The following is a 27,779-nucleotide window of genomic DNA, read 5'->3' as shown; positions in this document are numbered from 1 at the left end:
GGTGACGGGAATTATTTTTACTATTACTCACAAACACCACTATGAATTTTATAATTTGTAATGTTTGCCAATGCTAAGAGTCATGAAAAATTGATGGTAAACAATAGGAGAAAAAGAACAAATTCGATTGCTTCCCAAGTTCCTAGTGTCGCATTGAAAAGATTCGGATCCAAATCAGGATCCCGTGGACAAGAAATAAATTGCTGGAAATACTCATGCCTTTAATATTTATTGACTTTTGAGGTGGAAAAAGTGAAAGTAGAATCTGGCGGTGGGCCAGGGATTCAACCGCTGGCATTAAGATCCAGTTTCTTAATGTAGTTCTTTAGTCAGTCATCACACGCACACCCTCCTTTACTTTTTCCACCCGTCAACATCCCAATTTTCCTCCATATTAAATACTACGTAAAAAAAATGACGTATACTCATGAGGAAAATGATACGTATAGACTCTTATATTATAGCCCAGTTGTCATCCTTAGATTTTAAATTCATTAATGAGATCTATAATTATTTCAATCTAATTCCTAAACTTTCAATTTAGTCCATCAACTTTTCGTAATTGCACTATTGCCTGGATTTTATAATATCTTTTCTTTTTTATTCAAATCGACAAAAAGTATATTATCTCTTTACTACCTTTTCACCTTTTGGTCTTTATGAATATTAGTATAGTTCCAGTTATTTGTCTTTTTATTAGCTTTTTCAACTTTTTAGCCTTTATCAATATTAGTATAGTTGTTATCTTACCTTTACCAAAAAAATATATATATATTAGTATAGTTGCAATATTTTGCAGACTCATTTGGAATTATATATGATTCATATTTTTATAAGAACATTTAATAATGATGCTAATTATAATTTATTGTGCTAATATTAATTTAATTCGGATTCATATTCCTATTTTTAAATTTTAAGTTTTTGTGTTTCCTATTTTCTCAATCAAAGTTAGTCAAATCATAAAATAGCGGGAACACCAACACGATACAACTCCAATTGATGTTCTACTTTTACTATTATAGAGATTTGTTTCGTCAATTTTGGATCCCGCAACAAAATATCTTTAACCAAGTATTGTATTTTAGTTTTTATTAAAGGAGACCCAATGTTATCCTTGGGCAGAGAGGGTCAAATGCAAAAAAGACTATACACCTTATAATCTCCAAACTAAAGAAGTCGTTAGCTTGTCGCACATATAATACCAGTAATAATTAGTGTTGAAACCTCATTAATAACATCATCAACACTCACTTTATGCAATAACGAAATCCCATTAAAATTGAAGTAATCTGCACAATATCGGAGGTCCTTCGACAAGGCTGGGTATGGACAAGATGCCTAGTAAAGCACAACTTCTTACTAAGTTTGAGGACACAACGTCGGAAATGAATCGACAATGCTGGATACTAAAGGCTAGGTATTTAAGATGAATATGAGGACGCAACGTCAAAATCTAATCAACGACATTAGATAATGATAACCACACCTAGTATACACCATCTCTAGAAGCGCATAAACACAACGTTACAATTTAATCAACAACGTCGAGCAGATGCAACATCTAATGAACATTGCCTCTAGATGGAACTGAGGACACAATACAAAATCTAATCAATGACGCTAGACAATGGTTAGCATTGGAATCTAATCGACAGTACTTTTCGAGATATAGACGCTCACCAGAATTGAATTTACAACAAGAATCTTAAGCTACAGTTAGGCTAGACTAGGAAAAGATAAAGACAGTAGAAATTAGTTTTGTGTGTTGTTTGGGGGGAGGGGTTTCTTTGTTTGACGATTGATGGTATTTATAGGCTAACTTGGTAAGCGTCAATGATCGCTTACCTCCTCCTCAAGAATCGCTTCACATTTTGGGTTGAACTGCATTATCCATGTCTATTCGACAAGTGTGTCATGGCTTACCCAATAAGCATTTACCGTTTTCCTTTTGAGTTTGGCGCCTTTAAACCTATTTCCGCCTATTTCCACTGCAAAGGCTGTATTTCCATCATTGATTTTTGGCTTCGACACGTGGTACTTTGCCACTCCATCTTGTCATTCCATGTCATGGTCTTGTCAAAATTCAACTTGAATTGATGGACTGAGCTGATAAATTATAGCCCATATAGGGTTGCGATGACTATTTCAAAGTTTTCTATCCTCACGCCTTTCACTTGCTCATAGGGGTATTTTTGGGTGTCAACAAGATCACAACCTAAAATATACTTAAAGAGACAAAAAAAAAAAAAAAAAGGCACAAAAATATAATAAAAAGATACCCGTATCTTTTTTTTGTTGATTTAGGAAATGATTGAAATTTTATGATCTCTTAAAATTCGGGCAATAGTGTAATTATGAAAACTTTTGACCTTTTTGAGAAAAATTGATGGACTAGATTGAACAAATCAAGTTTGGGGGCCAAATTGAATATTTATGAATAATTCAAGGATCACATCAAATGAATTAAAAGTTCCAAAATGACATTACATATTGGGCCAAATTGTAGTGATTATTCGTGACATTTTCCCACAATCATAAAATGGAAATAAAAAAAAGAAATAGCAATGTGACAAAATTCTAAGTAACTGTGCCATATTCCAAGTATATAAATGATAGACCAATTATGTACGTCTCTAGCTTTGTTCCTTTTTATAACATATTACTCTTTGGAGCTACAAGTTGTAGACTACAACGATATCATACATCAATGCTTGCATGTTATACCCAAACAATTGCATGTGCATACCCTTCAATTATGGGAAGATTCTCTTGAATGTGGCCTAGCCAACCAAATTCAGGAACTGCTCCTTAAAAGTAATCACCAACTGCACCAACTGCACGACGGAATCTCAACCATAAAACAGTTTTGAGTCTTATAAAACCTCACATTGATGCCGCCGCCTGTTTTGTTTACACAATACAAGCCCATGCGACGCTAACCGACACGCGAGTTTGGACCGCATCCGTGCTTTGTCTGTGCAAGGATCCATGTCCTAACCTAATGGCATATGATCACACAGGTCGGATTCCACATGGTGGGTCTTCTCTCTCGGCTTGTCTCTTAGCCCGCCGAACGATCACATGAAGCCGCCTCTCTGATGAGCCGCGCGCATGCGCATTTGTAATTTATTCAGTCTTAGTGGGCGATTACGCCAGAGGGTGCGTCATGCGTAGAGTGGTTGGTATGCGAGATCATCGAGCTTATGTGCAGAGCTAAAGGGCCATCCTTCGTACCGATTCTCGTTTCCAGTCATGCGTTTGCAGGAGGATGTGTCTGTCGTTGTCCTCGTACATCAGATATGACGACTTTGATTACGTAGTCGACAAGCATCCATCGCTCTCTCTGCTCGGCTGGCGAAGTATGGAACGCGATGCACCTAGCCAATTCGATTTAAAACATTTGAGATTACAGCCATACTCAAACGCTAATAATCTAATATTGCCACGGCGGAACTTTAATTTCATTACAGCAGAATTCTGTCGTTCGTTTTTAATCATATACCTGTTCTTTAGCTTGTCTACTATCTTCGAAGCACTTTAGTTCCTGTTCTGGTCTGAGGTCAGTTCTCGAATGCGATAGCTTGTCAACTGTTAGGTACTCATCTGGAGACGGAACAAAGCATCATGGGACGTGGAGCTTCTTATAGCCGAATCCAGAAGTTTAATGGGCCAATTTCAATAGACAATAGTAGCCCATTGCACAAGAGTATCTAACCAAGTCTTAGATTGGATCATCAAAACCCAAAGATCTCAGACACTCCATTGTAATTGAATTTTTTACCCTCCTTTATCATTATGGGACCTCTTATGCTTAGAAACTCATTTTACTTGTTCATGGCATGTTACTTGAAGTAATAGAAGTACTTAGTTCCGACAAATATTAAAAAAAAAAAAAAAAAACTAAATAGCAAAAATCATCACAGTTATAATGCAAAATCTTCTATAGACTACCATGGAGAGAACACGTTTGGTAGAGCATTCACAAGCCTATCGAGTCACCTTCTATAATTATATTAGAACCATTTTATCTAAATAAAAGCTAAATAAAAAACAATCCGAGAGAAAGAATAATCAAAATCTTGAAGGTAATAATACTCAGTGCCATTTATCACCACAAGGCTAAGCCAGAGGACGAGTGGTTAAACTAAAATACCCCTGCTAATCATTGCATCAACAACTGAATAGTGGATATCTATATAATTTTAATTTCATTACTAAATCACAAACTATAAATTTGAACATTTTAGAAGAACATTTCATTTTAGAGATTAGCTGGCTTATCAAAAATAAAGAAAACCAACTTGAATATTTAAAAGAAGATTTAGAATTCGAAAAGATGGAACAAAATCTAAACAAACCAATAGTCCAAAGTAAAATAAAATCAGCACATTCACACATAGAAAATAACATTTGTTCTACTTCTTTTTTTGGTAAAAACATTTATTCTACTTTGCCCAATGCGTTCTGGGAAAGAAAGAAATATATAGTTGAATTACTTTATGAACCAAAATTCTCCTAGAAAAATATCCCTACCAAAAGCGAAGCCTACCCAATTGAATCATGAAGTATTACAATTTTGTCAAAAGGAAATTCAAGATCCACTTGACAAAAAACTTATTAGGAAAACTCAATCACCATATATAATTGCATGAAAAAAGGGTTAAAGCCGACTATAAAAATTTTCTTTTCTCATACCATCGATTTGTTGGATCTTGTGAGTGATATATCCACAACATGATCCAATGGATTAATGGATATTTTAAATTTGCATACATATTTATTTTTGTATTTATATTTTTGTGTGTATACAATAAGATTTAAACTCAGAAATAAGTGAGAACATAGTAAAACATTCAGTACATTTTGGTTGATGATTCGTTGCTTCTTGGACACCAACGTACAAATGGTTACGACAGTAGAAATTATGAAACCACACAACAACTCGCTTTGCAAAACAACATTATACCTAGAAAATGTTTTTTTGGGAATGGAAAGCACGAATCAATCGGGACGGTAACATGTTGAACGACGTCGTTTCGTCGGGAAGAATCATTTGAAGACGTATTTAACAATTCCAGGGATGTGAGTATTCATGACGTAGTCTTCCCAGTCTATACACTTGGGGTCAAAGTAAAATAGGTCGGTCTCCACGCTTCCGCTCTCTCTCGCCGCCGCTCGCAGCTTCTCCGTGTTCGTATCGTCGAAGCTGCACAGAAACCAGAAACAAAATAAATCAAAGAAAGAGAAAGGACAAATTGGCTAATGAATTAGTTTTCTCGTGCCAAAAATAAAAGAATTATATATAAAAACGTACATGCCCTTGAAGAATAAATAAGGTTTGTAAAGTTCCACGAGCCGCATCACGAAGTTAATCTTCTTGTTGAGATCGCTGCACGTGCCATTCAGAGATTGGCAGAATGCCGTATTTACCAATTCCAATCCCTATCAACAGATTTTAAGAAGAAAGGGAAAAAAATCAGTACGAATTTAGATAAGGAGATCGAAGTGATTATGTGAGAGGTAGCCAGAGTAATTGTGTTTCTAATAATCTCTCGATCGAGGCGAGAGGAGGCGAGGCAACGGCTTAAAGTGATCGAATTAACGAGGATTTTACCTTTAACCACATGAGGTAACGAATGGCCATGTATCTGTGGAAGCTAGCCATGCTCTTAAGCACGGTGACCTTGCCGACTTTGATGGGCTTCCCGTCCTTGTTCCTCCACGGGTTCTTGGTGAAGTAACGTACCCCGTAGTCTTGAAGGCTCGAGTATCGCACTGGATTCCTGGACGACGATCCCACCTGATAGATCGCGTCAGTGGACGGTTGATTCCCGTGTGCCACCATCGCCACCAACATTGAGTTCACCACCATGTCCGCCGGTATCTGCAAAAGCCATTCGATGGATATTTACCTATAGTTAGTCTTGAGACAAGCTTGTCACTACCATATAAGGAGCAAGAAGTTCAGTTGCCAAAGAGACAACTCCCAATCGCTTAATGAAAAATGTTCAAATCCGGTCAAGGTTGAGATTAATCGTGAGTTTCCCATCTAATAAAGGTCAAGTCCTAGTTGACTAAGGTTCATTAAGGAAACTCGTACTTATTTCTTCAATGTCGCTTGCTGACATGGCATGTCGAGTTATTATCCAACCCAATAACATGTCGACTGCTATGAGTCTCTCTTCACTAAATTCCTAAGTTCGTTAAAACGAGCTTGTATTCGAATAACAAATCTCAAGTCAGCATCCACAGGTACGAAACCTAGGACACGACTGATTGATCACAGAACTCACCGTGTCCACAACCCCATTCGTGTCGCCGAGAAAGCACGTCAATTTTCCGGTGGCATAACCCACGGCTAGGGTGTCCACGGTTCTGCAACCAGGGAAGGGTTATATTAATATTTACTAGTCATGCTTACTTCTTGTGAGAAGTTACGTTAATCACAAGGATTAAGTGGGCAATTGAGTAAGCTTAAACCTGACTCCTTCGGCCCAACCTGGGAAGGGTTCTTTGTAAGTGCTGGTGACGATGGTCGGGCGGACGATGACGGCGGAGATGTCCTCTTTCAATTCCCCCACCAGCATCTCTCCCATCGCCTTTGTGAATACGTACGTGTTTGGCCATCCATACATCTTCGCCCTGCAATACACACACCCCGCCACCACTCAAAAATCTATTGGATTTCAAATTGAGTTTAGTGCATCGAACGATCGAAATCATATTCCAGCGACCTCATTGTGAATTTCACTAAAATTTCCCGTGATGAACAATGAAGTTTACCCTATCGATTTCGGTTTGGGCAAACTTTGTCTCGGAGATTGTCGACTCAACTATTAGGTTTTGAAACTGTGGAGGGTCCCCTAAGTTACCTACCGAGAAAATGTCTTGTAAATGAATTAATTGAAATTTTAAGGAAGATTGCTGAATAAAAAATGAAGCGAGTTGTCACTTTGATAAGCAACGTCGCTATCATCACTGACAAGAGTATAAGTAATAATTACTAATCATTGAGCAATAATCGGCAAGAGGACACGACTACTCATCCCAAGGAATGACGCCCCAATTTTTGTATCAACGCATTTGTATCTGATGAACTTTTTTTTTTCTTTATTTACGCCAAATTTTAGAGAAATTACCCAATCAATCTCAAATCTATTGAACAAATATCAATTCAATCGTAAACTTTTCAATTGTATTAATTTAATCCTAATATTTTTATATGGAATTTCAATGTAATCTTTTCGGTCAATTCTTATTAGAAAATACTAACATGACCGGCAATAATTGAACTGACACATTAGTGATTTTCGATAAAAATTTACCGAAATAAGTAAATTGGAATTTCACACAAAAATCTAGGACTAAATTGGTAAATTTAAAAAGTTAAGGGCTACAATAGGCTTAAAATCGATTAGGTGATTTTCCTCGGTTTCAACAGAATGATGCTTGTACTAAGGGCTAAAAAGACCCAGCAACAGAAACCTAGAATTGCATTGTGTCCATAAGAAGTTCTCTCCTTTTTTGTTGTGGAGATAGTGATTAACAAACCTTTTGAGGCCCAACTGCTTCATGGCCACTCTAGTTTCCTTCTCGGAAGCTCCCTCTCTTCTCAGTTCAGCCAACCTATCCTCCACAATTCTCTTCTCCGCATCAATGTCCAGCCCGGCGACCCCATTCAGCGTCTCCCCCATCCGATACGGACTCTCCTTTATAAGCCCTGCCCTTTCGCCGCACACGTAAGCTGCGATCGAACAGGCAAGAACAGGTCTCGTATCAGGTGCATCCACTAAAACCATGACGCTCGGTAATACGATAGACCAAGTCAATCACAAGAGACAAAGCGCAGCGAGCTTATCTCTTACCGTTTTTTGTTCTGGCCCATCGATACTTGTTACCCAACAAAAAGTAATTAGAAAGCATAAAAAAGAGGATACAAGGGTGACTGATGAACTTACATGTTGAGACATGGACAAGAACCATTAGTTGGGAGCATTTCTTGGCAAACTCTGTCACATATTTTGCTCCATATGTATTGACACCCAGTGCGACATCATACCTATATACACATACGAAATCAAGTAAATTTAGTTCGAAAAACAAGTGTTACTAACAACAGGAAATGAAGATTCAACCGAGAAATTCATATCAAGGAAGAATTCACGTAATTAATTGAGTTACAACCTTTCATCAAAGTTGGTGGTCGCGGCTAAATTGATGACCACGTCAATTTGAGCCAACATCTGCTCTCTCAAATCCGAGTCCATCACGCCCAAATCCTCACCAGTGATGTCCCCAGCAACAACGGTCACCTTCTCTGATATCAGTGAGCTGAAGTCCGGACCATATTTTTCCTTAACCACTCTGAACAGGTCCTTCCCAAACACCTAAAGTCAACATACATATTAACATGGGAAATTTATATATAATCTAAAGATCAACACTAGGGAATATATATGTCTACATAACAAAAGGCTAATCCTCGTTCATCCCAAATTAAAAAGACATTCTGTCATGGTCACCTTCCCTGCCCTAGCCAGCAAAATGACTTCTTTCTTTGATTCGTCTTATTTTAATTTCATTCTTATCTGTTCTGTGTACCTCGCTGTGGAGGCGCTGCGTGGCTGATTTTGCGTCTGCAGCTCTCAAGAGAAGATAGAGATTCTTCACATTTGGCTGAACCCTCAGGACCTTCTCCACGAATACTGCACAGTCCCAGAAGACGAACAAGCCATAATTACATCTCACAGAGAGAGAGAGAGAGAGAGAGAGAGAGAGAGAGAGAGAGGGAGTGAGGGAGTGAGGGAGTGAGGGAGGGAGGGAGGGAGAGAGATTCTCCACAAATACTGCACATTCCCAAAAAACAAACAAAACATAGTTACATCAGAGAGAGTAAGAGAATGAGAGATGGAGATACTTTTGGCAAGAAACCCAGCAGCACCGGTGACCAAGATGGTCTTGTTCTCAAGAAACTGAAGCACGCTCTCCAACTTCATCGGTGAGAGAAGAAGAACGGGTAATTTTGATAATAAATTCGTGGACTGTGTTGTTTTATGTCAGAGAGAGAGAGAGAGAGAGAGAGAGAGAGAGATGCGAGATAGAGAAGGTTTCGGCCTCGCTTCCACTGGAGAGGAAACCAGAAAGCAACCCACAAGATGTTTGGCCCAAAGCAACACGGCTTGGTTTTGCATCTCCGATATAAATTGTTCCGGAAAGGGTGGCCGAAAACGATGTTGGAGTGCACGCAATCCGTTTTTCTTTTCGTTTTTCCGTGATTTATTTTCTTCGTCTGATCGAACGTCAGTTCTTCACTTTCCTTAATGCGAGAAAACATCCCAGTTCATCCCTTGCGCTCTTTTCATTTATTTATCTTCGTCCTTGTCTGTCTTTGTTCTGACTCGCAGTTCGCGCATGTGTGCATGACATCTGGCCAACCGCATGCTTTCTTTGGTAAGTAACCAGTCAGTAAATCTTCCAAACCACGCATTTCTAAATAACCTAAGACACTGCTGGATCTTCCAAACCACACATTAGTAGATAACCTAAATCCAGCTATTCTATGGAAAAATGGAAAAAAGAAAAATTGGGTTCAAGTACATAGTGAAGTGAGCAGTTTAGAATTTTGATTTCAGGAGAATGCCATTAACTAGTCTGGATATAAAACAAAGAAGAGCTTATGTCTTTTTTTGGTTCAAGTACTTGCCAATGTTAGGAGTTCATTAAGAAAAGTAACAAAAACATCATAAACTTATTGCACTTGCATCAATTCAGTTATAAACCTTTCAATTATACTAATTTTAATTCTAAATATTTTCACAATTTATCAATTAAGTTTATCCGATCAATTTTAACTGGAAATTACTAATGTGGATATCGATCATCCTACCTAATATAGCCGACACTAATGTAAATAATTTTTACAATTTAAAAAAAAAAATTCTTTCATCTACTAGCAAGGGTGGCAAATCTAGGGAGGCCCAAGCCAAGATCTAACAAAGGGCCACCTCACCCGTGACCGGCTAGGCCACAATGGCCTCGCCTAGGGCCATCGTGGCCTCATCGACTGCGAGGAAGGGTGTGAAGGCCCTCGCTTAAATCTTGCTAGAGGGCTTGGGTGAGGGCCATGATCCTCACCAAAAATGAAAAGAAAAGAAAAGAAAATTATTTAAAGAGAATATGAAAGAAAAAATTGTATAGTATAATATTAAAATATATGTCTATGTCGGCTGTAGCACATGCTCATAGGATGGTCAATGTTCACATTGGCGATTTCTGGCCAAGATTGGACGGATGAAAAGGTTCAAGACTAAATTCCATCAATTGAAAGATTTAGGAATAAATAGAAACAACCGGAATAGGTTTAAGGTTTTCTTCTCTCTTTTTCACTTTTCTGGAGTTCATTGGTTAGCTAATCTTATTTTACATGCTGATGTGTAAATATATTTTAAATGTATTTGACATTTTAAAATGTGAAGTCAAGCATCGGACGTCCCTTTTTCCCACTGAGGAATTATTCTCAACCACCCTTCGATGTGGAGTTGAGCACACTGATTAAGTTATGACTTATGACCACTCAAAAGATATGCGAATCTCATGGTAAGTATGTTATTCGTGCGTTTTATAAAATTAGAATTATATTGTATGGAGAATATCAGGAGCTAATATTTCATGCATGCGCCATAACTGAGGGTATTTTATTCATGACGTGTACCATTCTTCACTAATCGTGGTTATTGAGGATCAAGTTGGGGTGAGGCCGACGCAACTGCCTTTAAAAAAGACTGGTTGATCTTGATCATGATCCACCGCCAAAAGATCTTGTCTTAAAAAGCGTGGACGAAAAATTTGTCTCTATGTTACTAAAATATAGAACTTCTCTTTCTTCAGAATAGCATGTGCTGGCCACTGGTTAGCTTGATGCTTGTGAACAAGGTGGATGTTTTGAATTATAATTCTGGACCATACATATAGGAAAGCCTGAGAAAGGCGCTTTCAGTTGGATTTACGGTGACGAATGAGAGGTTGTCATTGCTTTGGTCTCTCCTATTTTGGATGGTCGAAGGCCTCGTTTTGTAACTTGTCCCCACTTTTTCTTGAATTTACAGTCTACAAGGGCCAACGTACTTTCGTCTCCATCACCTTAACTTGAAGGTCAAACGATCTTTTTATCGTATAGTTGAAGCACTCCAGTGCTCTCTTAACACTTCCCGAAGTTGGGAAAACTTTCCTTTTTTTAAATAATAGGGAATGTCCACTTTTCTCGTTTTACAAGAGATTATAAATTCTTTTGATTATATTCCTAGCAATTGAAATCTTTCAGTTGGAAGAGGTCGCCATACGCTTGCTGGTATCGTAATGTCGTGTAATTCAGTAGATTCGAAGCTGGAAACTTAGGGGCAATCACATGATCGTTGAACTGAGGTGAAGGTTATATATGAAAGAAAGCAATAAAGAAAGGCAAGAGGAAAGGAAGAAGACAGAGAGAATGTCGTAGGGGAATTTTCTGTGTTCCAATATGTATTGAATGTACAATTCAATCTAATAAATAATACAAGTTGTATTCTGTGCAAGGAAATAAATGATCTAATAATCAATCTAGATCTAAATCTAATATTCAATTGACATAAATACACAAAACACAATCAATCAAGATATCGGACAATTCCGCATATCTTCCAACAATATAGAGATTAATTCTCTCGCGAGACCGTGTAGGAACTTGTGCCGTGAATCGAAGCCGTTTTGTGGGAAAGGAAGTGTGATTTAACATTCCTATGCTAGAACACTCCCCAGTTGAAGAGGTCGTATTCAATTCTCATCAGGTAGAAGCTCTTGATTTCTCTCACATATCAGTTCACAATTTTAATTTCCATTCCGGTGTCTCCTGTCTTATGATCGCCACAGATGGGTTAGTGAATTCTCAGCCACACATTGAGATGCATACAGATAGCAACTAGCAACCGTAGATCCATAAATCAATTTGTTGCCACGCGCAGAGCTTGCATGTGCCCGCCAGGTAGTGTCTTCAACATTATGCGCTGTCGCCAAAAAGGCGTGAGGATGACATTGCAGTGGGTTCATCTCTGGAGGAATTTCAGTTGAACGTAATATTTCATCATAAAAACCATTTTAGAAATTGCATTAGGTGACCAGTCATTTTTGGGGTTTTAATTGGAGGTAGATGCCCCGTACGGTTACTTTCACAACACCCCCATAACCATAATTCTTATAGTTTGGTTCATCTATATCTTCTTGCGGTGGCCATGAATATCTTAATGCCACATGGTGTCCGACGCTTCTTTTTGACATGTGGTCGTGCAGGCATATGTCCAAAAGATACTTGTCTGCCAGAAGCATTGAAGCACCGTCTGTACTGTTGCGAAGGGACCTTCTGCAAGTTCCTCTAGGTCGCTTTCTTCCGTTACAAGAGGCCTAGTAAAGTATGAATGGAAGAAGCCAGATTTTGAGCCATTTTTACATTATCGAGGGAAGCTCGTTTCAAGCTAATCAAGCTTGACCTGGAACAATCGTTACTGAAAAGGACCTGTGTTTAGTAGTTGGAGAAAGGGTAAGGAACACGTAATCCTAATTGCAAGGAACTGTCTTATTCCAATCTAATCGAAAGATTAGTAGAAATTGAAATGAAGAATCATGCTTAATCTTAAGAAAATGAAGAGAATACGAGTTATATTGGAATCTACATGAGATTCAATTTATCATTCGTTATGTCATGCTAACTAGTATTTATTGTTAACTAATGCATTTTCACGGGATGCTTATGCACCATTTTTGCCCCCTCTTTTGTCTTCAAATTTTGCATAGGTGGCTAGCGTGTTTGATAATAATCATTCAATCAATCCTCGGTGCACATGCAACCCGCATCGATCCTAGTGATTTTGCAACCGTAGTCGCCACCCTATACGTAGGTCAGACACAAGGACCCCGTCGCTTACGTGCCAGGATTAGTATTCCACCGCTTACGTGCCAGGATTAGTATTCCACCGCTTGACTTTTACTTATAAATCTAGTGGCTAGACGACACTCCATTGCCTTTAGCCCTCGAAAGCAAAAATCTGGTCCGGCCAAGTCAAGGAAAGTTACCTTTCATCTCTTTCAAAATTTCTTGTCTCTGCAATTATTGGTGGTTGGAGCGTCAAGCCAGCTGAAAACCCCTTCAAGATCAGCGACTTGGATGCCACCGCAAGAGAACAGGAGGGTGCTACTTGAGTGCCGTACTCTTCCTAATCCCCACCGGCCACGGCGTCCTCGAGGGACCAATTCACCTTTGGACCCCGTCGTCCTTAAATGTATTTTGTCGTAATGCATACGCATATTGGCACAGGACATAAACCATCGGGGAAAGTTTCTTTGTCGGTCAATACCCTCAAGAAAGAAGGAAGCGACTCCAAGAGATTCGTTGCCCGCGGATAATTCCGACTACACGAAGTAAACCAAGATAACAGAGCACCAAAGTCTCCTCAAAACACTGTTCAACCGCATTCTAGAGCACATGCATCAACCAAAGACCGGGGAAAGTCTTGCCAGAAAACAAAATTCTGATGAATTGGAATTAGTTACTGTTTTAAGTTTCGAAGACCGTAAGCAATTCTCCGGAAAAAAGCAAAGAAATTCTTTTCTTTTCTTTTTCACCTGCAAAGGTTCAAAACAGGGTAGGTCTACCCAGGGAGTTGGAATGCGATTCAAAGGAGCATCAGATCTGTGATAGCACTAGGGCCAAAAGAAAAAAACTCTACAATCAGTAACTCCATAAGAATCGAAGGGTTCATGTCCAAAATAGCTTGCTACAATCGTTACAAGGGAAGCATGAATCATCTCTAATGCTGAATCTAATCAACAGTGAGAAGGATCAAGAATCTAAATGATGTACAACAAGCTAAGAATTCCAATTGCTATCTGTGACAGAAAGAAAATCCGAAAGGCAACTGCGCTTAACGTCTCCCAAAGCAACTGAGCGAAATGAGACATCCTGTTCGATACCCCAAAGCACTCCAAAAACTTGAAGCTCGTAAATAAGCTGCATCCCGGTATAAAGACGGGCAAGGTTCATTAGCATATTCTGCATGCCCTTCGTGAGGGAAGCATCTCTTCCTTGGGAATTGAAGAGAGGGTAAGGTGGTTCTATGGATGGGTTCAGTCGAGGTCAAGCTTAGATGGTAGTCAAGAACCTGTATCTTTTGGTAGATTGATCTCTTCAACATGTTCGGTCGCTGGAGGATCTCTGCTTAGTGAATCTGTTTCTGCTGGAGGTAGAATCTCTTGATCCATTGCTGACGCATGGGAATTAACTTCTTCTGAGGCCTTCGAGGCAGATTCTGCTTGATTTATGTCCAGTGTGATTGAATTAAACCGATCCTTTGCCTGCAGGCAAGTCTCCAGAATGCCTGAATTAACTTGATCTTTTGCCTGCAAGAGAGGATTCACTTGGTTTTTCTCATTTGTCAACAGAAGCTCAGGTAACGGAGAATCTGGATCTTTTCGGTCCGAAACAGTTTCTTTCTTGTCCAATATAATCTCAATGCTCTCATATTCAGATAGAAGATCCATAAACTCATTGAGTAATCGTTGAACTTTCCTATTTGATGCCATTGCGGGGAGAATGTCATCCCGCAGAAGTTTGTGCTTCTCAATTCCCTGCAGAGAACAAAACAAGCATTTGGTATATTCCAAAGACATAAGACCTGCAACGTAATTCAGAGGAAAAAAGCAGACTCCCATCCAAAATGAGATGAGTTCAATGGCCTTGCTCTGGGCAACACAAACCAGGAGTCCTCAGTAAATGCAACTGGCAACGCCATTCCATTGTTAAATCAACTGACTTAGCAAGAAGATAATAAGACAAAATGCTGGAGCCTTCTCACAGCCAAGACCTAAAGCAAGATCAAAGCAGGACAAAAAACTGCCATTTCTGGCAACTACTGCAAAGTTGATCAAACATCATATTTCGAAATGAATTCAGGACCTTAGAGGCCACCAGTAGTTCCCAGCGCAAATTTCAAAGTCAAGGGTCCTTGTGGGACTGGTGAAAAGATTTCAACTCAAAACCAAAACCAACAATGCACTTGGAGGAAGAAACAAAAATCAGAATTACTAGTCTCTACATTGAGATAACTGAAAGTGCAGAAATCCTTACAAGCACAAAAGGATCCCAAGCAGCAGTCTTGGTATCTGAAGGGGTAGCATTAGCCATCCCAGCAGGAGGTCCAAGAAAACTTTCACAAACTTCTCGTAGTCTAGATTCATCTGCTTCCCTGCAATCAATAGATAACACACTATGCTCACTAACATGCTAAACAGATGATACGTTGTTCCTGCTTCAAACAATTTCTGCATACTAAAGAGCACACATCATGATAATGATTAAGCATATTACAGGAAATGGATCTTGAAGCAAATAGATATTTAGTTTCTAAAGTCTAAAGTCTAAACAGCTACAGATACTAGAAACACGACACAATAAATAAATTTATATCCGTAAATTAAAGTCCTACTCCTTAATGCCAGCCTGTTGAAAAAATCCTCAAAAATAATAAGAGGAAAAGCTGTGCCACTGATGATTCAAATAAGAACTGGTCAACATGGTTTTAGAGCTCTGCCATGTCCATAAGTAGAGGCGGACTGGAATTTCTGAAGCAGACTAGCCAGAAAAACCCCTCAAGGTGCTAGAAACAAACATGTCACAGAAGCACTGCAATACCCCACTAGTTGACATCCTGCTAACTTAAACAATCAATGATAGCCACAAGACCAGCTTAAGGGTAATTGTTTAGGAATGCACTATGGAAAGAGGATAAACCCAATCTACTCCAACAGTCAATGGTAGGGAAAGACAAGAAAGTTAGAGAAAAGTGAACGTTCTCAAATTCTGAACCTAATCAGCTTTTTCTCCAAGCTGCAACTCTTTCCTGAAGGAACTTAATTCCTGCCACTGAGATACTAAAGTTTACCTTGCAGAAGCAAATCAAATAGCAATAAAACTCAGCAAGGAAATGCTAAGGTGGGGCAACCATAAATGATACATGAGGTAGGCAGACATAACCCAATGACTCAACTCCAACTCCAGCCAGAAGTTTCTTTCAACTCCAGCCAGAAAAGTTTTGAAGCCTAGCCACCTTTTTAGGTCATTAAATGAAGCTTAGTAATTGCCTTGGACAAAACATATAACCTAAAATCACATTTATCCCATCCACATAAAAGCATGGCATTGATGAAGTAGTGGACATGAGAGGCATTTGCTTGTGATCTAATTACTAACAAATTTAAGCCACTAGCAATAATTAGAGGACTTCAGAACAAGTGATCCCATCTGACTTACCTAGTCAAAAACCGTATATAAGACAGAAGGCATTGGCGATACTCATTCGGTGACTGCAGCGTGAGTGCAGATGCAACCTGTGTTTCCAAATGAGCTCGCGTTTGCATGCCATCATCAGTAAACCTGCCAGAGATACCCCCCAAAGTTAGATTCTAGGCATTTAAGATTATCAAAAGCACACATGTATAAGAAGACAATTTCAACATGTGTATGAAGACAATTTCATTAGGAACCACTTAGTCACGTTAAACCTAGAACAAATTAACAATGATTTGGAAAAGATTCCCTCTGCAGTTGCTCCATCAAAACCTCAAGCACTTACGAATGAGGAATACTTTCATGACTTAAGTCAAAAAGAGTACAGACCTGCTCCAACCTGGTTTTCTGGCCATGTATTTCCTCACATCCACCTGCAGTGAAGCAAGCTCACCATTTTGGATGGAACCCAGACTCCAGGAGCTTGCAAAATTTGATGCAGGGAAGCAATCATCCGCAACCCTCAACCAACACATAAGACTCATATCAAACAGAAATGCATGGCGGGTGGCGAGAACAACTAGAGGAGAGCCACACTTCGATAACTTTGCAGATATTACTTTAATTGTCCCTGATAGCATTGATGAAACAATTACAACCAGCCAAAGGCATGTGGCTTATAAGAATGAGAGTGTGAAAAGGGCTTAACCACTTAAAAAGACAGACAATCTTCTTATCCTAACCTTTACCTTTGTCAGACAAGCTAGGATCACAAGTAATGAGAGATTCCAATGAGCCACGAAGAATACAATTCCGGTTGAACAAATCCCAAACGTATAATGACCCCTTCCTTGTAACAACTAACAACTTCCAGCAGTCATCACAGTCCACAAACGTTGGTGCAGATCCAAGCATCATTGTTGGCATTGCACGTCTCCCACATTTTGTGTAAACCTTTTTCATAACAAACAACCAAACAGAAAATCAACAATGATATATTCCTTGATCAACCAACAGGTACATATATGGCTAACAAGCTCAATTCTTCTATTGAGTTGCAATGTGTGCATATATTCTAAGCAGAGGTTAAAGAATTTAGAAACTATCAAGATGGAGCACTAATTAGACCACACCCAAAAGCACAGAGGATGCAAGACGCAAGACTCTCAACACCATCCATTAGCATTTTACCGTCAGGTAAATGAGCATTATGCGACTGATGATAGAATTGGACTTTAATTCCATACAAAATATACAAAGCACAAAAAGAATATTATAATACATATACCCTGTTGAAAGTTTTGTGAACTTACAGACAGATTTAAATAGGTCAACTCAAGGGGAAAAGCAGCAATTAGGACCATCGTCAAACTAATTGAAAATCTCGCTACAATATCCTAAACTTGAACTAACTCAGATAAAAAGAAGATTGCATTTTGATTGGAAATTCTATTGGTCTGCATACTATGAAACATCACTCTTAAAGGTAACACCTGAGAATATAAAAGAATATATTAAACCACAACCAAATGATCACTCTACCGATAGACGCATAAATCTTCTTACTTTCTTGTTTTTCCTTTTACCTACTCTGATGATTTGGCTTCTCAGTGTTCTCCATATCTCTGTTTAACTAAACAACTTTAAAAGGCTGAATTTTAAGATCAGATCTTCTACATTGTATGAAATTGCTAATGCTATCAAGCACAATCTGAGTACACACCCAATAATAAGAACCCGCATGACAGATGCTTGAAATGCCATACTGTCAAAGCTAAAAGGGACTGAATAAAACTCAACAAACTATAGTTCCAGTAGCATTGGATCATGAATAAAAGTGAGCTTGCCATTGGGACAAACTGGAAACAATCATACTCAGCAAGGAGGGTAAAGAAACCAACTCGAAAGAGTGAATATCAATTACTGTGTATGCAAAACTTCATTCATGCAGTGGGCAGGAAACAAATTTCACCTACAAGATCTCCATAGAAAATGAAACAGACAAAACAAATGATCACTCAGGCTACCTGTAAGCATCCATCCTCACACCCCACGGCCCAGAAGTTTACATTTCCAGCTAAAACAGTGACATTTCCAGATATCCTATCAGACCAAAGAGTTTGGGCTCCTTTCGTACAAGCAATTTCTGTTTCTTTCATCATCAGTGGATTCCCAACTCCAATGACATCATTTACAGGACGTTCCCGTGGCCGAGATTCCAAGCACACAGGGAAGGAGTCTTCCCCTTCTTTCTTATCAAAAACCCTGATGATAAGAGTAGCACCACCATTGGGAGATCGAGAGGATTTTATACTTCCCACTGGCTCCACACTAATACTCCCATCTCTGCCAGCGGAGACCGGAACCTTCTCAATAACTAGACTATCAGTAACAGTAACTCTAGCAGTTGCTCCAGAGCGATCCTTTATACTTGAACTTCTGCCAGCTGCTCCCCCAACAGAAACTTCCCTGACGCCATTGTCAGTAGTAACAACCGCATTATCATCCTTCTTTTGCTCAGATGAGATAAGAGCGAAATCTAGTGCTTGAGACGGAGTTCCACCAGAGATATTTTGCTGCTGGCTGGGAGCTCCCACCGCTTCTGGAATTATCCTCTTTCGACCATCAGGGCGCCTGTACTCTCTTTGCTTCACAGGGCTAGAAATACGAGCAGAAGTTGCAGATTTATTCAAGCCATCAGCATCAGCTGCTCCAGATTTCTTTACAACTTCAACTTGTGGTTCAGATACCTTTGTTTTAACACCCAAATCAACAGAAGGTTTGACAGTTGCTTGCTTTTGCTGCACATCCGAGACCACCTTTTTGTTAGCAGTTTGTTTAGCAGAAGCTGCTTCAAGCAACAATTGAGCTGGGCTTTCTGCTAGGTTGGCCTGCCGACCTCTAACATCGCCATAACGACTTCTCTTTAACTCGTCCAGTTCGTCATCACTTAGTCTGTTCCCAATTTCTTTCGCCTCAAAATGGAACGTAGCCACTGTCCCATCCAAAGAACAGGCAAAAAGAGAATAACCATCGGGACTCCTGTCCACAAAATTAAAGTCAATGAAGCTAAAAAGAAAATCACGCAGCGAAAAATTCAGTGCATTTTGTATTAGGTAGCATGCATATCCAGCTACATGGAAGATGTTTTAAGCCTAACATACCATGACAAATCGACGACACTTTGGCTAAAGAAATGTTTAGCCACAAAGAGAGGGCGAGCACTTGCTGTTGTCCATACAGTTATAGTGCGATCCTGACTCCCAATTGCAATGACATTATATGGTTGTGATTCTTTTCCTCCAGTATTTGAGTTCCCATTGGTCCAGGCAACAGGTGCAGTGATCATTTCATGATTATTAGACAAGTTCCTTCTGAACATTGAGTGATTGAACTTCACAACAATAACAGGTGCATTGTGACCCAGGAAGTCAAAAGTAGCAGACCATTCTCCTCTCTCAAGAACGGGAGCAGAATGCCTTGGCTTCTGGAAACCGTGGGTTGTTGTTATAAAATGACCACAAGGAGACCACCCAAGCCGCCTAAAAAAGGTTGAACCAAGCTGAAAAAAAAGGAGCAATCAGAACTCATTAAAAAGAAGGTAGAGAACAATAAAAACACGACATTAATATACATACAGATTTTGTCCAGTGGCCGTCCGTTCTGTGAGCAAGACTCCAATCGCTTGTTCGCCAAATAATAACAGTCTTATCATCTGATTGACTTGCTATAAATGAGCCAATTGGATCCCAAGCAACGCCTTTCACCAGACTAGAATGCCCCCTAAGAACAGCAGTGCATATTCCGTTGGTCATATCCCATATATGTACAGTGTTATCCAAACTTCCACTAGCTAACATCGAATCATCGGAAGACCAGTTGAGATCCACCTACTTTAAGCACACGGAAAACAATTTGCAGTTAGACTAGACCTGGAGGCATCTTCAACAATTCCAAGAAACAAACTGTCCTGACTAAAATAAGTTCGTACATCAGGTAGGATAAATTGAAAGAAAGATATTCAATATGCTCATTGAAGAGAAACTTGACAAGATCCATTCAGCAAAGTCAAATTCTGTATTAGTTAGGCCAGATGCAAAAGCAATTCCATTACCACATCTGCTGTGTGCCCTCTTAAAGTCATGACAACTTTCCAATTCTCCACGTCAGGGGGTTCTCCGCTACCAAATTCAGTGGTTCCTGAACCAGGCTTTCTCTCATGGATCAAAATTACTTGATCATCAGACCCAGATGCTATGTATCGTCCATGCTTAGCCCACCTGACACAATTCACAGACCCAAAGTGATCACGGAGGGTAGCAAGGAGCCTCTGCGTCACATCATCATGCTCGACCTCCTTGTTGACAGATTTCATGTTCCATATCCGGACCTACATAAAATGCCAAAGAAAGAAAATTGTCAAGATATATATCTCAACACTTGGGAGTCTTGCTTTACCAAAAAAAGTTTTTACTTTACCAAAAAAAAAAAAACACTTGGGAGTCTTGCAGCAATTTTAGTCCTCTAAAATTGCATGGTAAAACAAGCTGACGTGCATGAGAACAATAAACAATTTCCCCATGCATGACACTTTCTCATTAATGTGCAACAGCTTCATCTCACATTTTGAAGCAAACAATTCTAACAGAAAACCATAGATAAATACATTCATAGATCAAGACTCAAAGAGGCCTCACTTTTCCAACAAAAGAATCACGACAATGACCAATTTTACTCATCTCTCATCATTGTATACAAGAATTACCAACCACCATGAAAACAAATGATTAAGCAGTGCTCAATGCTATTTATCAATAAGGAGGCTTTGAAACACGCTCAAAACTTATGACAAGGAAAGCTTCCGAGCTGGAATTCGAGCAAACCGTGAGCTGGAAGGTGAGAAATACCCGAGACCTGGTACAAATACCTTAAATTTCTTTTCTTTTCTCTATCCTTTGCATTCTCAAACAGAGCAAAAAAAGTGAACCAAGACGAGATCGCATTACCTTGTGATCACCACCTCCAGTAGCAAACCTGAGCCCTCCAGGCTGGACATCGATTGAGAATATCTGCATTCCCTCATGCCTCACCCAGGCCGGCTTCTCTGCAATCATCTCAGCTCCCTCTCGCTCTGCTAATCTTGAGTAGCAGCCCCTAAAGCACACTCATTGATGGTCTCTGGAAAAACAGACATTTCCTTTTGAGCCTTGCTAGGAACACCCATTCAGCTCGCTCCTTAACCGACACAAAACCACAGACTACCTCACTCTTCCCTCGAAACCGCAAAAACTACTGGAATTAGCAATCCGGAACCGAGAAAACAAATGAAGAAGTCACTCCTACAAAGAGCGAATTCCAGGCGTACTCGAACGACCCAGGAAAACCCCGAAATTTACCAACCATGAAGACCATCCTAGAGAACCCCAGGTCAAGGAATGAATCAAACGCAAAACCCTAGATGGGTCATCTCCAGGCTCGAAAAAGAAGAAGAAAGACGAAAGCTTTGACCCCCTCGGCGACGGTCAAACTACTGGGAAGCCGCCGAGGTCGTAGACTCGGGACTCTAGTCGAGGAGAGACCCCAATGAGGGAACCAAGAAGGCCGGTTTCAGCATCAGACGCGGCCCAAATTTTGCGACGACGGACGGGGCACGAGCAAGAAGATTGAAAGAGACGGCGAAGGACGGGAATGAGGGGGGGCACGGTACCTTGCGTTGTTCCCCGTTTTGATTAGCTTTCACTTTTTGGAGTGTGCGTGCGCGTGCGAGCGCAACTTTTCGCGAGACGGTTTGAATTTGAAAGCTCCCCCTTACGCCTGGTCAATTACAGTCACCATGGGCGAGCAAATTCACCCAAGAACAACGAAATCAGGACGACGGAAGAAGAAGAAGAAGAAGAAGAAGAAGGACGACGACGGAAGAAGAAGAAGAATAAGGGCGAGGCTCTTACCAGAGAAATCAATCCGTCGCACCCCGGAACGTATTCGTACGTGAAATGCGCACCTAGGTTTTCTTCTGTTCTTTTCTCTTTTTTCTTTATTTTTTTAATTTACCCTATCGGTGCGTAAAAAATTGGGGTCCCTGTTTCTGCTTTTTAGCGACGATAGAAAGTGAAGGGAACATTTTGCCTCTGTTCTTTTCTTTTTTTATTCCTTTTTTTTGTCAGTATTAAAGTGAGAGAAATAAAAAATTGAAATAGTAATGATAAGATAAAATGGGAAAAGCTAAGAGCTAAGGTAAAGTGCTGCGTGCTTGCTTTTAACCGGGGTCCATCGATTGAATTCCCCCCATTATCAAAGAAAAAAAAGGCAGAAAAAAAAAAAGCGAGGTTCCAATTCTGTGTGGAAATTAATTTAAAATTCAATTGATTATTCAAGGTATCGGAAAAATGGTTCTTTCCAATCTTGATATTATGGTCTTTTCGATTATAATTATTCTCTTTTTTCACTTTGTCATACTTGAGGTTGCTAGTACAAGATCGGGTATTTGAGGTTACGTGGGAGAACGGAAAACAATTTCGATCCATTTCTTTCCCTATCTCGACAAAGAGCAGCAAGAAACCGTCATTAGATCTTATCATGAGCTAGAGGGTAGAAGCTTGCCACCACAAGGGTTACAAGGCATTTTATCGATGGATTCAGACAAGAGTCTATAAATATAAAGTCTAGCCCAATTCAATATCAATCGGGCCCACTTGGCCCGCATGGTTATTGTATAATCTTTTTACGATGGAGGGGCTTAGGCAATATTTTTTGCCCTATCTCAAGGTCCGAATCCGATATTTTGATTGGGTCTAGCAATCACCAATCTGTGTAAGCACTCGCATTAAACACGAAAATGTGTAGTTGGCTTTGCTTGAGCTTGAAGTTGGTCGGCGGATGGTCGCCGAGCTCGGGATGAGTTGTTGATGGCTGCCAATGGACAAATGGCCCCCTCCCTAGCTTGCATTTTCTTTAAATGCCATGTCAGTCAACGGTCCGATGACTCCGATCGGAGCTAACATGAAATCCTCTAGTATTCTAATTGAAGGAACCAACATAGAAAGAAGTTGAGAATTCAAAGGTAGAATTTACGAAAAAAGAGAGCTTAAAGATCTAATTGGAATCTCTTACAATGATTTGCCCTGACTGATAACTTTACTATTAAACAAAGTGGCTAATCATTACAACTTTTAGAAAAAAAAAATTAGTGTGACAATTACAGCATGATTCCTAAAACTTGTGCCGATTCATATTACAATACCCTAATCTTTAAATTTTCAATTTTATGTTTGAATCCTAAATCTTATTATCGTCTTCAACAATTCAATTTTACACAAATGAAAAATATATATGCCATTTTTTATTAATTTCTCTTTCATTTTTTTCCGCATAAGTGTCACCAACGTTGCGGCGCCATATTAAAAAAAAAAACCTAAAAAAATAATTAAAATGACTGAAAAATTCAAAAACGTAGAGATCATACAAGAGCTAGGATTAAAAGGGAGGGGCGGCAAGGCAACGGCCCCCACCTTTGTTGTTGGCGAGGGTTGTCAAACGATGGCAGCCCTCATCAACCTGATGAGTGCCTACTGCTTTGGCCCATACCTTAGCGATGGCAAGGGCCTTCACTCGATGGTGGTAATGTCACATGCCACGAGACTCAATCAAACTCTAACCCAGTAGTGGTGAGCTACGTGATGCCATCACTATTGAGTGCCCTTGCTTAGGTGAGGGCTACCAACCCTTGCCGCGATCACTACAAGGATCTCCAATCAATCCTTCTACCAATGATAAGAGGGGTGGCAACCCCACTCCGACAAGTCTTGTTGATTTGAATTCCAACAAGTCTCGTCGGCTTATCATATCCATACGAAAAAAAAAATGACAAAAAGGTATTCGGACTTTTCCATTCATTAATAACCAACGGAGTGAAGGGAAGGATAATGTGGAGGATGGCGAAAGGTTTTTTCATTTTTCCTCCTTAAAATGCATGAAAAGATTTTAGCTCTCAAGTGATATGACTTTGAGGACTCCTGTCGAAAATATATATATATATATATATATATATATATATATATATATGACCGCAAATTTCCAAGCCATTGAATAAGCAGTGCGCCCAGCTGCATAACTCTTTCAGACAAAATCTACGTTCTTGAGTGCGAACTCCCGAAACAGAGCCTCGGTCCGGCATTTTCATGCACCTAATCTTTGCATGCGAGACGTAGGAGAATCACGTCGTCTCCTCTGTGCGCTGGTGACGCTCCAGTGGGATCCTCTCGCCGTTTCACTCCTTCGTCTCCTCAGCAGAATGCGAGCTTTCTCAGCCCTCTGTTGACCCTGGTTATATGCTACCGTCCTCAGGAGCATGACCGGGAGTTCGTCCATAAGGACGCTAGGAAATTCTCAAAGAACGCGATTCTTGGAAAACCCATCACGGAATTTGCATCATCGTGCCGTACCTGCTCCGTCCGATTCCTCTGGTCACGCTTCTTCAACTCCGCCGCGCGCCAAATCTCTGGTTTCTCCCGAAGTGCACCATGTGTTCGACAGAAGTCCCCAACGAGCGCAAACAGGGTACAGTGCCTCGCTTTCTGAGTATTCTCGCTACTGTCGAAACCAAGGTCCTCTAGATCTCTTCGCGAGTGTCCACAGGTGGGGTTTACCCATCGATGGATCCGTTCTGTCGTGCGTGATCAATGTCTGTGCGAACTCATTTGACCAAAACACGGGCAGACAGGTGCACTGTCAATGTGTAAAATTGGGTTTTTTGGAGGATGTGAGCGTTGGGACTTCTCTCGTTGATATGTACATGAAAACTGAAAGTGTTGAGGATGGAAGGAGAGCGTTTGATGAGATGTCCGACAGAAACGTTATTTCCTGGACTTCGTTATTGTCTGGTTATACGCGAAATAATTTGAATGGAGAGGCAGTGGAATTGTTTCGTAGAATGCAAGTGGAAGGTATAAAACCGAATGCATTTACCTATACAGCCGTTCTTGGAGCTTTAGGGGATGATGGTTTAGCTGAAAAGGGGGTCCAGTTACATGCTATGGTAATCAAGGACGGTTTTGCATCAGCTACGTATGCGGGAAACTCTTTGATCAATATGTACTCAAAGGTTGGGATGGTTAGAGATGCTAGATCTGTTTTCAATGCGATGGAGAATAAGGATGCGGTTACATGGAATAGCATGATATCTGGCTATGTTGCCAATGGACATGATATGGAAGCTCTTGTAATGTTTCATTCAATGAGAAATGCTGAAGTTAGCCTCAGCCAATTGACTTTTGCTAATGTCATCAAGTTATGTGCTAATGTCCGAGAACTTAGCTTTGCAAGACAGCTTCATTGCCAGGTAGTGAAGATGGGGCTTGAATTCGATGATAAAGTTAGGAAGGCGCTCATTGGTGCCTATAGTAAGTGCTGTGAAATGGATGATGCCTTCAAGAGCTTTTCATCAGTGTCTAGATATCAAGATGTGGTCTCGTGGACAGCCATCATTACTGGGTATTTGCAAAACGGTCAAGCTGCACAAGCGGTTGATTTATTTTGTCAAATGAGAAGAGAAGGAGTAAAGCCTAACGAGTTTACTTATTCCCTGATCCTTGGAGCCCAGCCCCTAATTTCTCCTTATGAAGTGCACGCACAAGTCATTAAAACCAATTGTCAGTCGTTGTCTACTGTAGGAACTGCACTTTTAGATGCTTATGTTAAGATAGGGTCCACTGATGATGCTGCAAAAGTTTTTAAATCAGTTCGAGAGAAGGATGTTGTTTCTTGGTCAGCAATGTTGGCTGGTTATGCACTATCAGGGGACACAGAAAATGCTGTAAAAGTTTTTCTTCAGTTGGGCAAAGAAGGGGCCAGACCAAACGAGTTTACATATTCAAGTGTAATTAATGCTTGTGCAGCTCCTTCAGCAGCAGTGGAACAGGGGAAGCAGTTACATGCATGCTCAATCAAATCAGGATACAGTGACGCTATATGTGTAAGTAGTGCTCTTCTCACAATGTATGCAAAGAGAGGAAATATAGAGAGCGCAAACAAAGTGTTTCATAGACAAAGGGAGAGGGACTTAGTATCCTGGAATTCCATGGTATCTGGATATGCACAGCATGGTCATGCAAAGAAGGCTCTAGAGGTATTCGACGAAATGCAAAGGCAGAAGATGACTATGGATGGCATCACATTCATTGGCGTGATTTCTGCCTGTACTCATGGCGGTTTTGTGAAGGAAGGTGAAAGATACTATGATATGATGGTTAATGATCACCAAATCAGTCCGACGATGGAGCACTATTCTTGCATGGTTGACTTGTACAGTCGAGCAGGAATGCTAGAGAAAGCCATGGATACCATTAATGGAATGCCATTCCCACCTAGTGCCCCTGTTTGGCGGTCTATCTTAGCTGGTTGTCATGTTCAACGGAATTTGGAGCTAGGTAAATTGGCAGCTGAGAAGCTCATCTCCCTTCAGCCTGATCACTCTTCTGCATATGTCTTGCTCTCCAATATTTATGCAGCTGCAGGCAAATGGAAGGAGAGAGCTGAAGTAAGGAAAATGATGGATGAAAGGAGTGTAAGGAAGGAAGCTGGGTATAGCTGGATTGAGGTGAAGAACAAGACCCACTTTTTCTTGGCTGGCGATGTTTCGCATCCATTGCAGGAAAGAATTTATGCAAAACTTGAAGACTTGGGTGTTCGTCTTAGGGATTATGGCTATCAGCCTGATACGAATTACGTTCTTCATGATGTTGAAGAGGAACATAAAGAAGCAATCTTGTCTCAACACAGTGAGAGGCTGGCTCTTGCTTTTGGATTAATTGCTACATCTCCAGAAACTCCCATCCAGATTTCGAAGAATCTTAGAGTGTGTGGGGACTGCCATAATGTCATAAAGTTGGTGTCCGTAATTGAAAGGAGAGAGATTATTGTCAGGGATTCAAACCGATTCCATCACTTTAACAGTGGTTCGTGCTCTTGTGGCGATTACTGGTAATACTTAAGAGATTCATTGAAAAGTGATACAAGACCTTCCACGTTAAGCCAGGGCTCATTTACTTTCCACATCTTGAAGACATGCGTAGATTGACTGCTCGATGTCTCAATCGAGAAAAGAAAACTTGAGCAGTAATTTTGTGGTTTTTCGACTGGAAGGATAAACATATTGAAGAGTTACAATTTCTTGGGCACGTGAGGGTTATTCAGTTCAGTCGGCAGGTCAATCATCTGAAATTTGGATATCGACCACCCTTCCACGTGTGGTGATTGGTGATCTACACGACTTGTGACTCCTCTCTGATTATTACCGGTGACTTACCTGTTCATGCTTGCTTCCTTCTCGTGTTAGGTCGCTCTTCTTTCCAACAAGAAAGATCTTCTCCTGGACTGCATAGCTTGTTGACACAAACAACGCTTGCTTCCATATATCCAGCCACTATCAAAGTTAGTACCGAATTTTGTTGAACGGTAAGCAAAATTCTGG

At 40.2% G+C, this 27,779-nt stretch overlaps 3 protein-coding genes across 6 annotated transcripts; 1 reads left to right on the top strand and 2 right to left on the bottom strand.

Moving 5' to 3' along the window:
- Positions 1 to 4,819: 4,819 nt before the first annotated feature.
- LOC104434000 (fatty acyl-CoA reductase 3) lies at positions 4,820 to 9,282 on the bottom strand. The gene is made up of 10 exons (XM_010046939.3): positions 8,921 to 9,282; positions 8,605 to 8,708; positions 8,188 to 8,390; positions 7,962 to 8,062; positions 7,555 to 7,747; positions 6,484 to 6,645; positions 6,297 to 6,378; positions 5,618 to 5,887; positions 5,318 to 5,445; positions 4,820 to 5,209 (listed from the first exon to the last, which is right to left on the bottom strand). The coding sequence occupies exons 1-10, from the start codon at positions 8,997 to 8,999 to the stop codon at positions 5,053 to 5,055; spliced, it is 1,479 nt and encodes a 492-aa protein (XP_010045241.2). The 5' UTR covers positions 9,000 to 9,282; the 3' UTR covers positions 4,820 to 5,052.
- A 4,439-nt stretch (positions 9,283 to 13,721) lies between these two features.
- Positions 13,722 to 22,331, bottom strand: LOC104433999 (protein HIRA). 4 transcript variants are annotated; one of them, XM_039315852.1, is made up of 12 exons: positions 22,261 to 22,331; positions 22,020 to 22,126; positions 21,319 to 21,490; positions 20,427 to 20,702; positions 19,951 to 20,202; positions 19,477 to 19,874; positions 18,340 to 19,354; positions 17,062 to 17,266; positions 16,703 to 16,943; positions 16,337 to 16,459; positions 15,155 to 15,272; positions 13,722 to 14,655 (listed from the first exon to the last, which is right to left on the bottom strand). In XM_039315852.1, exons 3-12 carry the CDS (start codon positions 21,424 to 21,426, stop codon positions 14,182 to 14,184), a joined length of 3,210 nt encoding a protein of 1,069 aa, XP_039171786.1. In that variant the 5' UTR covers positions 21,427 to 21,490; positions 22,020 to 22,126; positions 22,261 to 22,331; the 3' UTR covers positions 13,722 to 14,181. The 4 variants fall into 4 exon arrangements, with proteins under 4 accessions (XP_039171786.1, XP_010045238.1, XP_018724793.1 ...); XM_010046936.3 differs by having other exon boundaries at positions 21,319 to 22,126; XM_018869248.2 differs by lacking the exon at positions 22,261 to 22,331 and having other exon boundaries at positions 22,020 to 22,228.
- A 2,084-nt stretch (positions 22,332 to 24,415) lies between these two features.
- On the top strand, positions 24,416 to 27,468 carry LOC104433996 (pentatricopeptide repeat-containing protein At2g27610). The gene has a single exon (XM_010046930.3). The coding sequence runs from the start codon at positions 24,660 to 24,662 to the stop codon at positions 27,291 to 27,293; it is 2,634 nt and encodes an 877-aa protein (XP_010045232.2). The 5' UTR covers positions 24,416 to 24,659; the 3' UTR covers positions 27,294 to 27,468.
- Positions 27,469 to 27,779: the final 311 nt, after the last annotated feature.

The sequence above is a fragment of the Eucalyptus grandis genome, chromosome 6 (genome assembly GCF_016545825.1).
Source record: "Eucalyptus grandis isolate ANBG69807.140 chromosome 6, ASM1654582v1, whole genome shotgun sequence".
NCBI classification, from domain to species: Eukaryota; Viridiplantae; Streptophyta; class Magnoliopsida; order Myrtales; family Myrtaceae; genus Eucalyptus; species Eucalyptus grandis.
This window is presented reverse-complemented; position numbering and strand designations above follow the sequence as displayed.

Bases quoted from the DNA above. Each gene is read 5' to 3' on its own strand.
- LOC104434000 (XM_010046939.3), bottom strand. From the start codon at position 8,999: ATGAAGTTGGAGAGCGTGCTTCAGTTTCTTGAGAACAAGACCATCTTG. The intron at 8,391-8,604 runs GTACACAGAACA...TGTTGACTTTAG, and splicing joins CGCAGCGCCTCCACAGCGAG to GTGTTTGGGAAGGACCTGTT. The intron at 5,210-5,317 runs GTACGTTTTTAT...GTTTCTGTGCAG, and splicing joins TATTTATTCTTCAAGGGCAT to CTTCGACGATACGAACACGG.
- LOC104433999 (XM_010046936.3), bottom strand. From the start codon at position 21,426: ATGATTGCAGAGAAGCCGGCCTGGGTGAGGCATGAGGGAATGCAGATA. The intron at 16,460-16,702 runs GTCTGTACTCTT...TATCTCTGGCAG, and splicing joins AGAAAACCAGGTTGGAGCAG to GTTTACTGATGATGGCATGC. The intron at 15,273-16,336 runs GTAAGTCAGATG...TATTGATTGCAG, and splicing joins TATATACGGTTTTTGACTAG to GGAAGCAGATGAATCTAGAC.
- LOC104433996 (XM_010046930.3), top strand. From the start codon at position 24,660: ATGACCGGGAGTTCGTCCATAAGGACGCTAGGAAATTCTCAAAGAACG.